Source organism: Pimephales promelas, chromosome 4, assembly GCF_988280905.1.
Source record: "Pimephales promelas chromosome 4, fPimPro1.hap1.1, whole genome shotgun sequence".
NCBI classification, from domain to species: Eukaryota; Metazoa; Chordata; class Actinopteri; order Cypriniformes; family Leuciscidae; genus Pimephales; species Pimephales promelas.
The window spans coordinates 41343826-41358224 of record NC_142772.1 but is presented as its reverse complement, the minus strand read 5'-3'; the positions used below and the strand labels follow the sequence as shown (position 1 = coordinate 41358224).

The 14399-nt window shown below is 35.3% G+C and overlaps 1 protein-coding gene across 1 annotated transcript in view; it reads right to left on the bottom strand.

Annotated features, from left to right (window-relative positions):
* Positions 1-14399, bottom strand: part of galnt9 (polypeptide N-acetylgalactosaminyltransferase 9) — a 92534-nt gene that overhangs the window by 66082 nt on the left and 12053 nt on the right. The window contains exons 2-3 of the mRNA XM_039658610.2: positions 13608-13788; positions 3961-4127 (exon numbers count right to left, since the gene is read on the bottom strand). Coding sequence (XP_039514544.1) covers positions 3961-4127; positions 13608-13788 — 348 coding nt within the window. The remainder of the gene's footprint in view (positions 1-3960; positions 4128-13607; positions 13789-14399) is intronic.

The window sequence follows — 14399 nt, the reverse complement described above, 5'->3', positions numbered from 1 at the left end:
GTTTTAAAAGTGTCTATCTGCTAAAGGGACATTTTGTCAACACACATATGTACATATATCACATTTACATCCACTATCGGTCAAAAGTTTGGGATCATTAGGATTTTTTTTTAATGTTTTTGAAAGAAGTGCTCAATGCTGCATTTATTAGATTAAAAATACAGCAATACTGTTAAATATCATTACTATCTGTTTATATTTGAATATATTTTAAAATGTATCTCATTCCTAAAATTTCAGCATCATTACTCCGGTCTTCTATGGAAGCTTGTTTCCGCCACTGAATAAAAAAATATAATAAATAATTGTGACTTTTTATCTCACAATTCTGACTTTTTTTCTCACAATTGCGAGTTTATATCTCACAATTCTGACTTTATTTCTCAGAATTGCGTGATATAAAGTCGCAATTGCGAGTTGTAAAGTCAGAATTGTGTGTTATAAAGTCAGAATTGCGAGATATAAAGTCAGAATTGCGTGATATAAAGTCGCAATTCTGAGAAAAAAAGACAGAAGTGTGACTTTTTTTCTCACAATTGCGAGTTTACATCTCGCAATTCTGACTTTATAACACATAATTGCGAGTTTATATGTCGAAATTCTGACATCTTTTCTCAGAATTGTGAGATATAAACTCGCAATTGCGACTTATTAGGCCAATTCTAAGGGGAAAAAAAGACGAACTTTTTCCCCCCCTCAGAATAGTTTAAATCTCACAATTCTGACTTTATATCTCGCAATTCTGACTTTATAACTCGCAATTCTGACTTTATATCTTGCAATTCTGACTTTATAACTCGCAATTCTGACTTCATATCACGCAATTCTGACTTTATAACTCGCAATTCTGACTTCATATCTCGCAATTCTGACTTTATATCTCGCAATTCTGACTTTATATCTCGCAATTCTGACTTTATATCACGCAATTCTGACTTTATAACTCGCAATTGCGACTTTATATCACGCAATTCGGACTTTTTATCTCGCAATTGTGAGAAAAAAAGTCAGAATTGTGAGATAAAAAGTCGCAATTATTTACTTTATTTTTTTATTCAGTGGCGGAAACAAGCTTCCATAGTCTTCAGTGTTACATTATCCTCCAGAAATCATTCTAAAATGCTGATTTGGTGCTCATTTGCTTCCTGCTTTCGGTCGAAGCCCACAGTAGTCGATTGTCGATCTCACGCGTGCGATCATCAGTGAATATCAGCTCAAACCTCCTCCATATGTTCAACATCTGATTCGGATGAACTATCCATTTGAGATGATATTCTCAAAACACCACATAGTGGTAGGTTTGAGATGATATTCACTAATGATCGCAGGCGTGAAATCGTCAATCGGCTACTGTGGGCTTCGACCGAAAACACGAAGCAAATAGAGGTATGTGAGCTGGATGAATTAACATCATTTTATTCATATCTTTCACATCTACTGCAGTCAGATTGACCATAGTCACTCCTAATAACAGCACTCACATGGCTGTGCACTCGTAAGGACAAATCAAGGATGTTAAGAGGCTAAAAGCAGGTTTAGAACATGTCCCATTGAAGTCGACAGCTAGGGTGCGAATTTTAAAAAGACGATAACACGGTGTAGGCTGATTTTTGACATTTTTGTCTGTACTGGCAGCACTCCAAATTAGGGATGCACCGAATATTCGGCCGCCGAAAATTTTCGGCCGAAAATGGCCCAAAAGTGCATTTTCGGTTTTTGGCCGAAAGACTTTTATCACCGAAACATTACGGCCGAAATGTTGTGATAACGCAAACAGAAACCGCGACCTGCACGTGCTTGTCTGAAGCAACATGTCTGTGGTGTGGGCGTATTTCAGTGTATCTGAACCCGCGATGAGACGGAAACCTTGTTTATCGACCTATATCTGCTCTAAACAATGCGCGCCGCCATGACGACGACTCCGGTTGCGAGCGGGTCAAGAGCGGTGCGCGCGCTGTCTGTGGAGACTCGCGCTGCGGAGGCAGGCGAAAGTATAAACAAGGCAGCGCGAGTCTCCACAAACAGCACGTGCACCGCTCCAAACGGTCGAGGCGTTTATACTTGACGCGCTCTCCGTTGTACTATTCCTTGAAACGACAGGGGACGACTCAAGTAACTGTCCTCTAACCATCAGGAATCGGTGAGAAGAAGACAGATAAATACATGACAATGTTTATTTTTTAGTATTCCACCACCAATACAAAAATAATCATGTAAAACCCAGTAAACCCTGAGATTATTACTTGTGACATTACAAAAAAATATGTATATGGGAACATGTATATGTATAGAACTAAATTAATGCTCTCTTAAATATTTTCTACATTCACTAAACATGTTTCATTAAGTTTCGTGTACATTTGTATTAAACATGGACCATTGTTCATTTAAAAAGGCTTTTTATGCTATTGTATGCTACATTTTTAAAATGTAACTAATTTAGACGTGCAAACTGGGTGCTAATGTGATGAGAAGTTTGCGCTCGGCTTTGTTTTTGAGAGAACGTTTCATTTTAAAACCTTTCTGCAGGCCAGTAGATTATTATTTAGTGTACACATGAGTGGGGTCAAGTTAAACATTTTAGTTTGAATTTTATTTTATACTGTGCATTGTGCTAAATAAATATTTGCATAATTTGTAATTGATTTATTCTTTGAAAATGTTATATTAATTTATGCAATTGCAATGCCTTGATTTTAGTAAAGTTTGTACACATTCATAGCCATAAATGCAATGGTACTAATAATTGGCATAATTTCTTTCGGTGTTTCGGTTTTCGGTTTTCGGCCTTGGTTTCCTCTTTTTCGGTTTTCAGTTTCGGCCAAGAATTTTCATTTCGGTGCATCCCTACTCCAAATGTACAAAAAAGGAGCTCAATGTTAAAATTGACCAGAGTTCGCCTTTAAGCAGCAAAAACTGCTTCCAACATTGATAATAAAAAGACATATACCAAATCAGCATATTAGAATGACCGTTATTTTTAAACAAATAAATAATATTGAGAATCAGAGAAAACGATTTAAAATATTTCGTTTTAATCTTCAGAATGAACCAATTTGCTAAAAATGAATTCCAAACAATGCATTAGAGATAAGCCCTGTGTCAAATGGCACACTTGATGCAGACTTTTGGTCTCATGGCCTTCGCTCAAGCGTGTCCATGAGGTCCACAAGCCTGTAGGGTATCCCATTTATCATTTTGTGATTCAGTAGGGTGCTCATGAGCGGTCCCCTTTACAACCTCTATGATGCCAAGCCAAACCTGCACTCAAATAAACTACTACCCAACAGTGATGAAGAGGATTCTAGAAAAGAGTGATTGATTATTGCTCTACTTGCATGGTTTTAAGGCTGCATGCAATAAATAATGTGACACAGAAAACATGTTCAAGTTAAATTGTAAAAAAAAAGGTTTAAAAACACTATTTTGAGAACATTAGAGTCGCGCTGGCACAGTCACACTAATAACATTTTTCATTTACTTGTATCAATACTTTTAATTTGATCAAATAAAATGACTGCAAAATGCACAGTATCAGTGGCAAACGTAAGAATGTCTCTGATTTTAAAGGAGCGATCTGTCTTCTCTTTTAAAGATTATTTATAAACCCGGAGCTGTGTGCAAGAGTACACACCTAAAGGTTTACTCTCGAGGTGTTTGTCTCTTGCTGTTTATTTTTCCTCTTTTTCTCAGTCTTTAAGCTCTGTCTCTAACCAAGCAACAAAAAGGGTTGTTTGCTCAGACAAAACACAGACTGTAGCTGCTTTCCAAAACAGGTTAGTCATATTTTATCTTGGGATGTCGCGCTGTGTTTATTATTAACATATCATTCTATGAACACTTTCTTTACAAAATCCTTTATGTCTGGAGCAACAGGAGAAACTGGTAAACATTTAACAGCTGCTTTCATTTCAGACAAAACAAAGCGATAAACAAAATCACAGAGGGATGTGTCCTTACCGCTGTCACTGTTGTCATCCACCAGTATGATTTCTTTGAGCAGGTGTGCCGGGGTGTGGTTGACCACGCTGTGAACAGAACGCAGGATGACAGATAGAGCTTCGTTCACAAAGATGAAGACCACGGAGATCTGGGGAAGGTCATCGGGGTAGGTCAACTGCTTACACCTGGAGAAAACAGACATCAGTGTATTCAGTTTGCAGGTTATATATTATGTGAGGGCATTTAACATTTTATTTTTATTTTTATGGACAATTCACAATTTACCATATTTAATATCGTAAAACATTTACAATGGGAGTAGGATACTTTATTGTTGTTGTAAGGTACAACAAAATTTAGAGCGGCAATTTTCTAGAAGCAAGAATATATATATATATATATATATATATATATATATATGAAGAGTTCAGATGCAAAAGCCTCTAAATGCCATTTGAAATTTTCTTCTTTAATGATGATTTTTATCAAACTTGTATATTTAAGTTTAGTAATTTCACTTAAATAACAATTAATAGGTAATTATCATTGCCATTTAAATGAAATTACTGAACTTAAATATACAAGTTTGATAAAAATCATCATTAAAGAAGAAAATTTCAAATGGCATTTAGAGGCTTTTGCATCTGAACTCTTCATAAATATTTATGTATTTACTACCCATTAAACATACACATTTATATATATATATATATATATATATATATATATGTAAATGTAATATATATCACTTAATTGAAAAAAATAAATAAATAAAAAGATTTATTGTTTACAATTCATCAGAACATATGATATGGCTTTAAATATGATATGGCTTTATCCAATGGTTCTGATTTCTTAGAGAGCAGGGTGGCCGACATATTTATAATATATATTCATACTTTATATTTATTTTACTTAATATTTAATAAATCAACCATAAGTTCACAGTGAAATCCCTTCCTCTCTCCATCCTGAGACATGGGATCCTGCCTGTGTTGACTTTGCTCTCAGCTTTTTTAATATGGCTGAGGATTACGGAGCTCATGAATAGGTTATATTTCATACAATAAGATTACAGAGTCTAGGTTTTGGCATTTAGCAGATTAGAATTCTCTGGGCAATCAAATTATTGAAGAATACCAAAGTTGTTTGCTCACAAAAAGGTATAGTGAACAAAAATTGTATTGGAAGATGAACTGGTATTAGCTAATATTATAATGAGCATCGGTAATGTATATATTATTCTAAAATGTGCAGACACACACGAACAGCACTGTTTATTTAATTTGTATCTTCATTTGTATCTTTGTTCTTATTTTATTACTGACTTGTCTTTAATCATGTTCTAAATTTCCTTTAATTATTCAAGTAGTTTTTGCTGTATATAGAGAATTGTGACATTTCACAGTTATCTAAACATTTGAACCACTGGCCCTGCCAGCCCAGTAGATGAGAAAATCCTCAGCATTGAAACCTGCTGAAGCAGCTCCAAATATGTGCTGTGCTATTAAATGAAAGATCAAATATGATAGAGCAATAGAATGAACAGTGAAAGTAACAGACGCTTGTACAATACATTTTAACAGGCATATTAAGCATGAAAACAACTGAAGCAAATATATATTTGATAAATTAAATCAATGAATATGATTCACATTCTAGTGCTGTACATGCTGCCATTAGGAGATATCATTAGGAAACATTAGAAATCAGCTTTCACTGTCATGCCGATGATACTCAGCTTTATATTTCTTCAAAATCTAACGAAACTTACCAATTCACAAAATTAACGGAATGCATAGCTGATATAAAAAAAATTGGATGACTAGTAATTTCCTACTACTAAATTCTGAAGAAAAAAACCCCTGAGATTCTGATCATTGGACAAAAACGTCCACACGTAACAGCCTAGAATACTGTCTAACACTTGATGGCTGCTCTGTCTTCGTCCTCGGTAAGGAACCTGGGTGTGCTCTTTGATGCCAATCTTTCATTTGAAAGTTACGTGTCTAGTCTCTGTAAAACCTAATTTTTCCATTTTAAAAAGATATCTAAATTACGCCATATGCTCTCATTGACAAATGCGGAACTTTTAAGATATGCCACACTAAGAATTACTCAAAACAGAAAAAATACTAACCCCCCTTAAATACAAGGATAATGTTCCTTGATCCCCCTTCTGCCAGTCGATAATATTTAATGGCTCTGCCCCCCTCAGTGAAAATCCCCTCACCCAATCTGGAGCAACAGCATTCCCTGTGTGAATTTACACACTTTTGCACCCACACACTCACACGTGTGAAAGAGCCACGTAGTCAGTAATGGTGATTTTCAGTCTGAAATGATGCAACACTAAGAGTAGGTTTAATCCAAAGATATCCAAAAACACAATTCACATTAGGTGTTAAAAAATCTCAAATTCCCACTCTAAACAAACAACAATACAAATAGACTAAGCCATGGGTTATTGTAGTTATAGTCAGCAAGAAACGGAAGTTGTAAAAGTCTTTTCTTCCCCATCTTGACATATATCTGAGTGAAATGGTTTCTCAAACTAATAATAAAGGGGGTCTTGGTTTTGTCCATTGGGCTTGACTGGATGGTTGTGGTTTGCTATTGCTGTGATGACATGTGAGTAAAACGTTGTCACGTCCCTAATGATGTGCCCCGATAAATAATTTTTTTTAAATATTCCATAAAAATAAGTGGCTTTGACAAAAACAAAAACGTTAATAAAAAATAAAAAAACCCATCTGTGTTACTTGAAATAAAATAAAAAAAAGTATTGTTTTCATTTAGTTATAAATTTAGTTAACACTAAACTGAAATAAAAAAAAACTGTTTTGTTAGTTATTAGACAAAAAAGACTAAAAAAAGATAATTATTGAATCTCATTGATACTAAAACAACACTTTTATTTACTTTTTTACACTTTTATCAAAATCTCAAAAAAAGTCAAATGATCAATTCTTGGACTGCATGACTATGGAATATTTCCTATATTAGCTAGACTGTACTAAACCGAACATGCAGCTATGGCTAACATCCAGTGCATAAAATACAAAATATTATAATAGTTTCAACAGTGACAGGTGTGCAGATATCATTCAAAGATATTTACAACAGTCCTCCATGTAGTTTTGCAGTCATAGCAGCAAAAGAAAGGTTTGATTGATCAGGCCATTAAAGTATTTTTTTCTCCTTCACAGCAGGTTACTGTTATTCCAATCCCTTTTTTCCCCTCAATTGCTCATGCAAAGCACTGTGAATGCAAAACTAAAGTCACCAGACATATTTTTCCACAAAATGTGCATGAATACATCAAATAAATCCAAGTAAATCCTTCTACATGTTATCTCAAAGAAAGGCATCGCTGCGTTCAGGTGAAATAGCAATTGTGCCAAAACAACAGTGCAATGTCACATCAACGCTTGAAAAACAAGCCTATTTTTAATCATTTGCAATCTTTGATTGAGTACAAATATTAATAATATAGATATATCAGATATGTCCTGTATACAGTCAAGGACATCTCTTTCTATATATATATATATATATATATATATATATGAAGAGTTCAGATGCAAAAGCCTCTGCCATTTGAAATTTTCTTCTAGAATGATCATGTTTATCAAGCTTGTATATTTAAGTTCAGTGATTTCACTTAAATGGCAATGATGATTACCTATTAATTGTTATTTAAGTGAAATTACTGAACTTAAATATACAAGTTTGATAAAAATCATCATTCAAGAAGAAAATTTCAAATGGCATTTAGAGGCTTTTGCATCTGAACTCTTCATACATATATATATATATATATATATATATATACAGTATATAAAATCTTTACACAAACACATACACTGTAAAAATATTGTTGGTTTAATTAAAAAAAAAAAAGTAATCTGGTTGCCTTAAAATTTTAAGTTCATTGAAATGGAAAAATTGAGTTAATACAATGAAGTAAATTGATTTAATCATTAGAAACTCAAAATGTTATGTTTTCTGAACCACATAAATTATTTAAGTTGATTTGACAAAAGAATAAATGTTGTGATTACAAATCATGAACTTTTTTTTTTACAGTATATATATAGGCTATGTATAATATTGATTAGACTTTCATTATCTTGTTTTTATGCACTGGCTGTTAGCCATAGGTCACTTTATGCACTTTATGTATTTTCACTATATATATCCAGTATATATTGTTTTATTGACTCATTAAACCAAAATAATCTGTACGCGCATTTCAAATGACACAGATGCTTTTGGGCTACACTATGTAGTGTATTCATTTAGCTTCACGACCATAAGTAATGTTACACTTTCATTGCTCTAGTTACTACCTGCAATCTAGGCCATTGCTCAAGTCTGAATTTGTACCGCTGGACAGGGCCAGGCAGCTGTGGGCTGTAACAAGATGAGAGATGGACTCATCCGTGTGAAATAGAGCCTAAGCTGGCTGTCCAGTTATCATAATTTGACCTGGAACAAAGCATGACAGAAACAGACACCTAGATTAAGATGTATTCCCATCTCTCACTCTCTTTTCTCACTGCCTCTCCCTGAATCATTTCTCTCCATAAGACTTCACATTAACCTCTAACATTTCCTACCTTTCCATTCTGGTTCCAGTCTAGAAGCAACTTTCTGATTGTCATCATAAAAAACACTTGCCATGTTTTCACTGATATCTCCTCAGTAGAAGAAGAAGTGTTGATAGATAATGCCCTTCGCTCAATGTGTCATTCGTTTGTGATTGTTCAATCTACTTATACAGTTTCCTGCATCATCTTTTCCTGGGTCAATAATAAAATGGCTCCTTGATATAGTTATATTGATTTGTTTTCTTTGGTTGGTGGTAAATTCATTTGCCTCAAGTAGTTTAAGCTAAGGTCAGCTTGACCTTTTTAAGAGCCTACTTTTCTTGTGCCTGCATAAAATATACGGCCTTTGTAGTTTGAGAAAACACATCAATTAGACCTTTGGCCAGAGAGACTGAAGAACCATGTCCTTGAGATTATCAATTAAGTATACATTAAATAGAAACTGCCATCAATGCACTGCCCCTTCTGGACATCGACGACCTTTGGAGGATGACTCCTAGTAAGCATTAGCCAAGTAACACATCAACACCTGTTTGTATGGGATTTGCGTCAGAGAAACAAACCACTCTGAGGCTCAATGCTGCTGTCTGAATGCAACTGCTTGTGTTCTTTCAACGTGATCTCATGAGAATACATGTGTAAGTGTGGTTCTACCAAACGTACATTTACTTACGTTTTCGAACCCATTGCAACGTACAATACTGACGTATTGACAGAACAATTGAACAACTTTACAGATGTACAAATGCATACCAATTCCTATTTATGAATATTAAAATCATGGCATTTATGTTTCTATTTGTAAGAAAGTAAATGCCACCCTCTGTACAGAGGTTGGACAATGAAACTGAAACACCTGGTCTTACAACACAATAATTTGTTAGAATGGTAAGGGCCTCATTTTGCATCCAAATACAGCACCAATTGACAGATAGAAGTCCTTCACAGTGACCAGAGGGATTATGAGCCGTTCCTCTTCCAGAACAGTGTCCAGGTCACTATATGATGCTGGTGGACTCGCTCCTCCAAAACACCTCAATAATATTCAGATCTGGTGACTGTCAGACCATGGGAGATGTTCAACGTCACTTTCATCTTCATCAAACCCTTCTGTCACAAGTCTTGCTGTGTGTTGGTGCATGATCATGCGGTTTGAGCGGTTTGAGCATCAGGTGCTCATGATCCTCCAGAAGGGTTTGGTAGTCCTCGGCAGTGTCGTGTCCATCAAATACAATCAGGATTGTCATGATATTGGAGCTCAAACCATCACTGATCCACCCGTGCTTCACTCTGAAGATTGGCCGCCAGGCATATAGATGTGAAACCTCCAACATTGGCCAGTGTTTCAGTTTCATTGTCCAACCCCTGTATGTCTTTAGTATTTGTAAGTCAGAGTACTTCAGATAGGGCGCTTGATGTTGAAGTTTTGATGTCTTTTATTTTATTTTTTTTCGTGTATTAGTTAGATTAGAGGTTTAATAACAAGTTAGATTGAGTTTTGTTTTGTTCTTTTCTTTGGCTTGACTAATTGCATCCCTTTTTCTCTTGGGTTATTTATTAATCTGATAACTCTTTGATCTGTAAATATTTTGCTTATTTTTCCTTGCTTATTGTTACTATTATTCATCTGTTTGTATAATTATTTCACTTATGTATAATAAATAGGGCTGTCAAACGATTAATCACGATTAATCGCATCCAAAATAAAAGTTTGTGTTTACATAATATATGTGGGTGCACTGTGTATAATTATTTTATATATACACACATGCTTGTATATATTTAAGAAATATTTTCATGTATATACTGCATATATAGATTTATATACAATTTATATTATATATAAAAAGAAATATTTTATATATATATAATATTTTTTTCTTAAATATACATGCATGTGTATGTATTTATATATATAAAATAATTATACACAGTGCACCTATATATATTATGTAAACACAAACTTTTATTTTGGACGCGATTAATCGTGATTAATCGTTTGACAGCCCTAATAATAAATGATGTTTCTTTCGCATTACTTCATTACGTGTCCTCTTGCCATCCTAATCACACCAAATTGTATCATGGCGAAACTATTAGCGAGTGACTTCCGAAAACGAATGTAAACAAACAATGGATGAAGCAGTGAGTGTTGTATTGGCTGTCCAGTGTTCAGAAGAAAAAAAAAAGTAAAAAAAGAAAAAAAAAACAGACAATGGACATGTTCCTGGATTACTTGAAGAGGACAGTATAGGCTGTCAATCCTATGGGCCCCATCTTGCATTATATAATATTTAATTATAATTCTTATGATTGATTATTGATAGTACAACTGATCTATTTTCACCGACCTGGACGGAGAACTGATCATAATTTGTTGTGTTCGGCTGTCCAAACAGGCCGTTGGTAACTTTTCCCTTTACGGGTAATTTTATAATTTGTAGGTGATTCCCCGAGCGTGTTTCATGATTATTTCTTAAAATTATATTCCTGGTATCTGAGCTAAAAAGAATATCCCAGGTTATTATTCATCTGCAAGCCGACAAGTTAATTTAAATTTTTCATGTTTCTTACCAAACAAGAGCCTGTGAATTATTTACCTCGCTTACATGTTAAAGAAATCATTATCATTAAGCTTTCATCCCTCGAAACAAGAAGAGGTGCTCATGCTGAGTGAGTGTCGGATTTGTGATGGCTTGGATTGTGCAAGTCAGACGGAGATATCTTAGGTAACACATGTTTGTGTACAGGAGCGTGAATGATTGTGTTTATCAGCGATGCAAGTAGGAAGCATTATTGCCAAGACACACACACAGAGAATCATGATTTGCACAGAGTTTGAATCACAACAACTAAAGTGGCTTCAGAATAGCAACTGCAAGACAACCTCCATCATCAACAATGGCTTAAATCGAACACAGACCCATCAGTGTGATAAAAGCAACTTGTGTCTAGAATATCTGAAAAGCATTCATATTTTTATATTTCGTTTTTTATAGTTGACTATTGACCACAACAAACATACTCGGCTACTAACGTAACCTCAGTTCTCTCTAGAAGAGGGAACGAGTAATGCGTAATATCTTATGCAAGGGGAAAACCTCTTTTCCACGAGATATATATTGAAACCATTTTGAATTAATGTAAAACGTGTTGTGGCAGCATGCAGACATAGGCAAGGCGACTCGCGTGCCTATTGACTGTCCTGAGATCAAGAGAGGCCCTTGGTGACGTCAGATCGCGCCTACTACGTCACCTTCCGCCAAAGTGTGCGTGGCCTGGGCCAATAAACATAGCTAGATGGGCTGATATAATCTGGTTTTTCATCGCCGAAGCGAACCAAAGCGTGTTTTCCTCTTCAAGAGAGGTTACATTAGTAACCGAGTATGTTCTCTAATGAGAGGTTCTCAAACTACCGCAATGCGTTTTTCATTCATTCAAAATTAAGGATAATTTTTGGCTTCAATATTTTGTGAAAAAAAGAGGTTTTCCACTAGCGTAAGATATTACGCAGTACGAGAGAATCTCTCGTAGCTAACCATCAATAGAAAACCCAGATACGGATAGCCTTTAGTATCTCCTCTCAATCACTGGATCTGTACTTTGGGTCATGTTCTTAATATAAAACTTATTATGAATGACCATTAATATTCCAGAGCTGTTTCTGAGGTCGTTTTTTCCACCATATAAAATACCCCTGGACTGTTGCTGCATTATTAACATTCCTACCATTAACACTATCCTAGTGGGCAGGGATACTATTCCACACAGTCATAACTCCTTTGTCTAACACAATGCTTCTTCACTGCTAGCTATTGACTCTATTAATGTGATTCTTCCCTGAAGGGCATTGTAATGCTAAAATGTGGGAAGTGATTCAGCCACTGGGCTATTTATAAACCTGTTTCCTTTTTAAAATCAACCCTGCAGTGTAGATGGTTGTAAAGGGCCATGACACGTGTGGGAGCAAAATTCAAAGCAGCCAATAAAGTCGGATTTTCTTGCACACCACTCTAAATTTTACTTTTACTTTAGAACATATCCCAAAATGGAATGAATGTTCTCAAATATCTTGTGAACAAATTCTGTACACCCTCACGTCATTCCGAACCTATATTAAAAACTACTTTCTTTCTACTTTTGATTATAAAATAAGATATTTTGAGGAATATTTTAACTGTTTAATCCATACAATGAAAGTCAATGGGATCCAACTCAACAATGGACCCAATTAATCTTAACTTTATTGAGAAAAAAAAAATGTTTGTTTGTTTTTCTTATTAATGCCATACCAGCTACCATGGCTATATTTATGGAGAGAAGAAAGTGAAAGATAAAAAAAAAACCTTTTTTGTGTGTGTGTTCTACGGAAGAAAGAAAGTCATACAGGTTTGGAATGACATATGGGTTAGTAAATAATGATCTCCGTATTGGTATATGGAATTTAATCGCTTTGTATTTTCAATGCAAAAAATAATACTAAAACTGACAAAAACACAACAAAATTTATAAAAATGGAAATTAAAATGGAAAGTTTAAAAACCAATTCAAACTATTAATAAAAAAACTTAAGTGTCTCAATGATACTAAAAAAACATTTGGCACAAAAAAAAAAATCGAATGCATCAGAAATTAAATGATGTTTTATTAACAAAGTTCGGGAGGAGCACATAGTCTACACAATCAGTATGATTAAAGAGGCCTATATATATATATATATATATATATATATATATATATATATATATATAGCTGACTTACCTTCGTTCTTCTGCATCCTGACTCTCGGCTAGTTCCTATCCCAGCCAGAGTACTCTGGGCTCGGGCCACATTCTGAGCTTGGAGCCTTCCCCCGAACAGCATGCCAAACACCCATTCCCTTTACCCAATCTAATTTTTAAAGTGTGAACTTGTGAAATTGTAGCCTTTTTTTTAAGAGTGTGTGCTAGAGTAGAACAAATGCCACTGCACACAGCGGCTCAGCTCGACGTCTATTCTTATCTCAACCTCCAAGGGCATGTTCTGTGTTTAAAGTCATTTCAGCATACTCACTTTTTGGGCCTGTAGTCCGGAATGTTCCTGTCCAAGGAGATGCGGTCACTCAGTTGAGCATTGTAGCCGTACTCCTCGTACCTCCCTTCGCTCTCTCGGCTGTCCTCCCCCAGCGTAGCAGCTGCACCACCCTGTCCTAGACCTCCAGGTCCCTCCACCAGTCCCATGGGTTTGGCTAGACCTGCAAAGCACAAAAGATGTTTGACTTCAGTTGACATTACAAAGGTCAAAATATCCCATAAGTATGGTAAAGCAAAACTGGGTTCATTATTGCGGGTGTACCCACCAGTGACATGTAAATCATAACTGCTGAACAAGAGTATGGGCGATAATTGGATGTTGGACACCAAGACACCACCTTCGCCTTGTGTCACCTCTTTCATGCAGATCTCCCGGGAGGAAAAGGTGGAAAGCAAGTGAACTGTGTTTAAAGGGTTGTCAGTGCAGAGTAAGACTTCTTTGCCTTTGGAAATTCAGGTCTAATTTATCCTCTCGCTCTATGCTAATTAGAATGGCATTGATGCAAGGGTTGTTTCCAGCACAGGGCACATCAAATGCTGTGTAGTTTTACACCCAAAGAATATGACGACGAAGAATTGTACAGAATGTATCCATTATACCAGATCGTGAATGCCAGATGGTTGTTCCTAATCAGAATCATTGGTCGGAATAATTGGCATTATTTAAAAGTCCAGATTTAAACCTTTGCCGTGCTCTTTAAAAGGGATGAAATGTGTAACACCCATTAAAAATGCTGTTTCATTTTGACATTTAAAAGAGCAAAATTATATG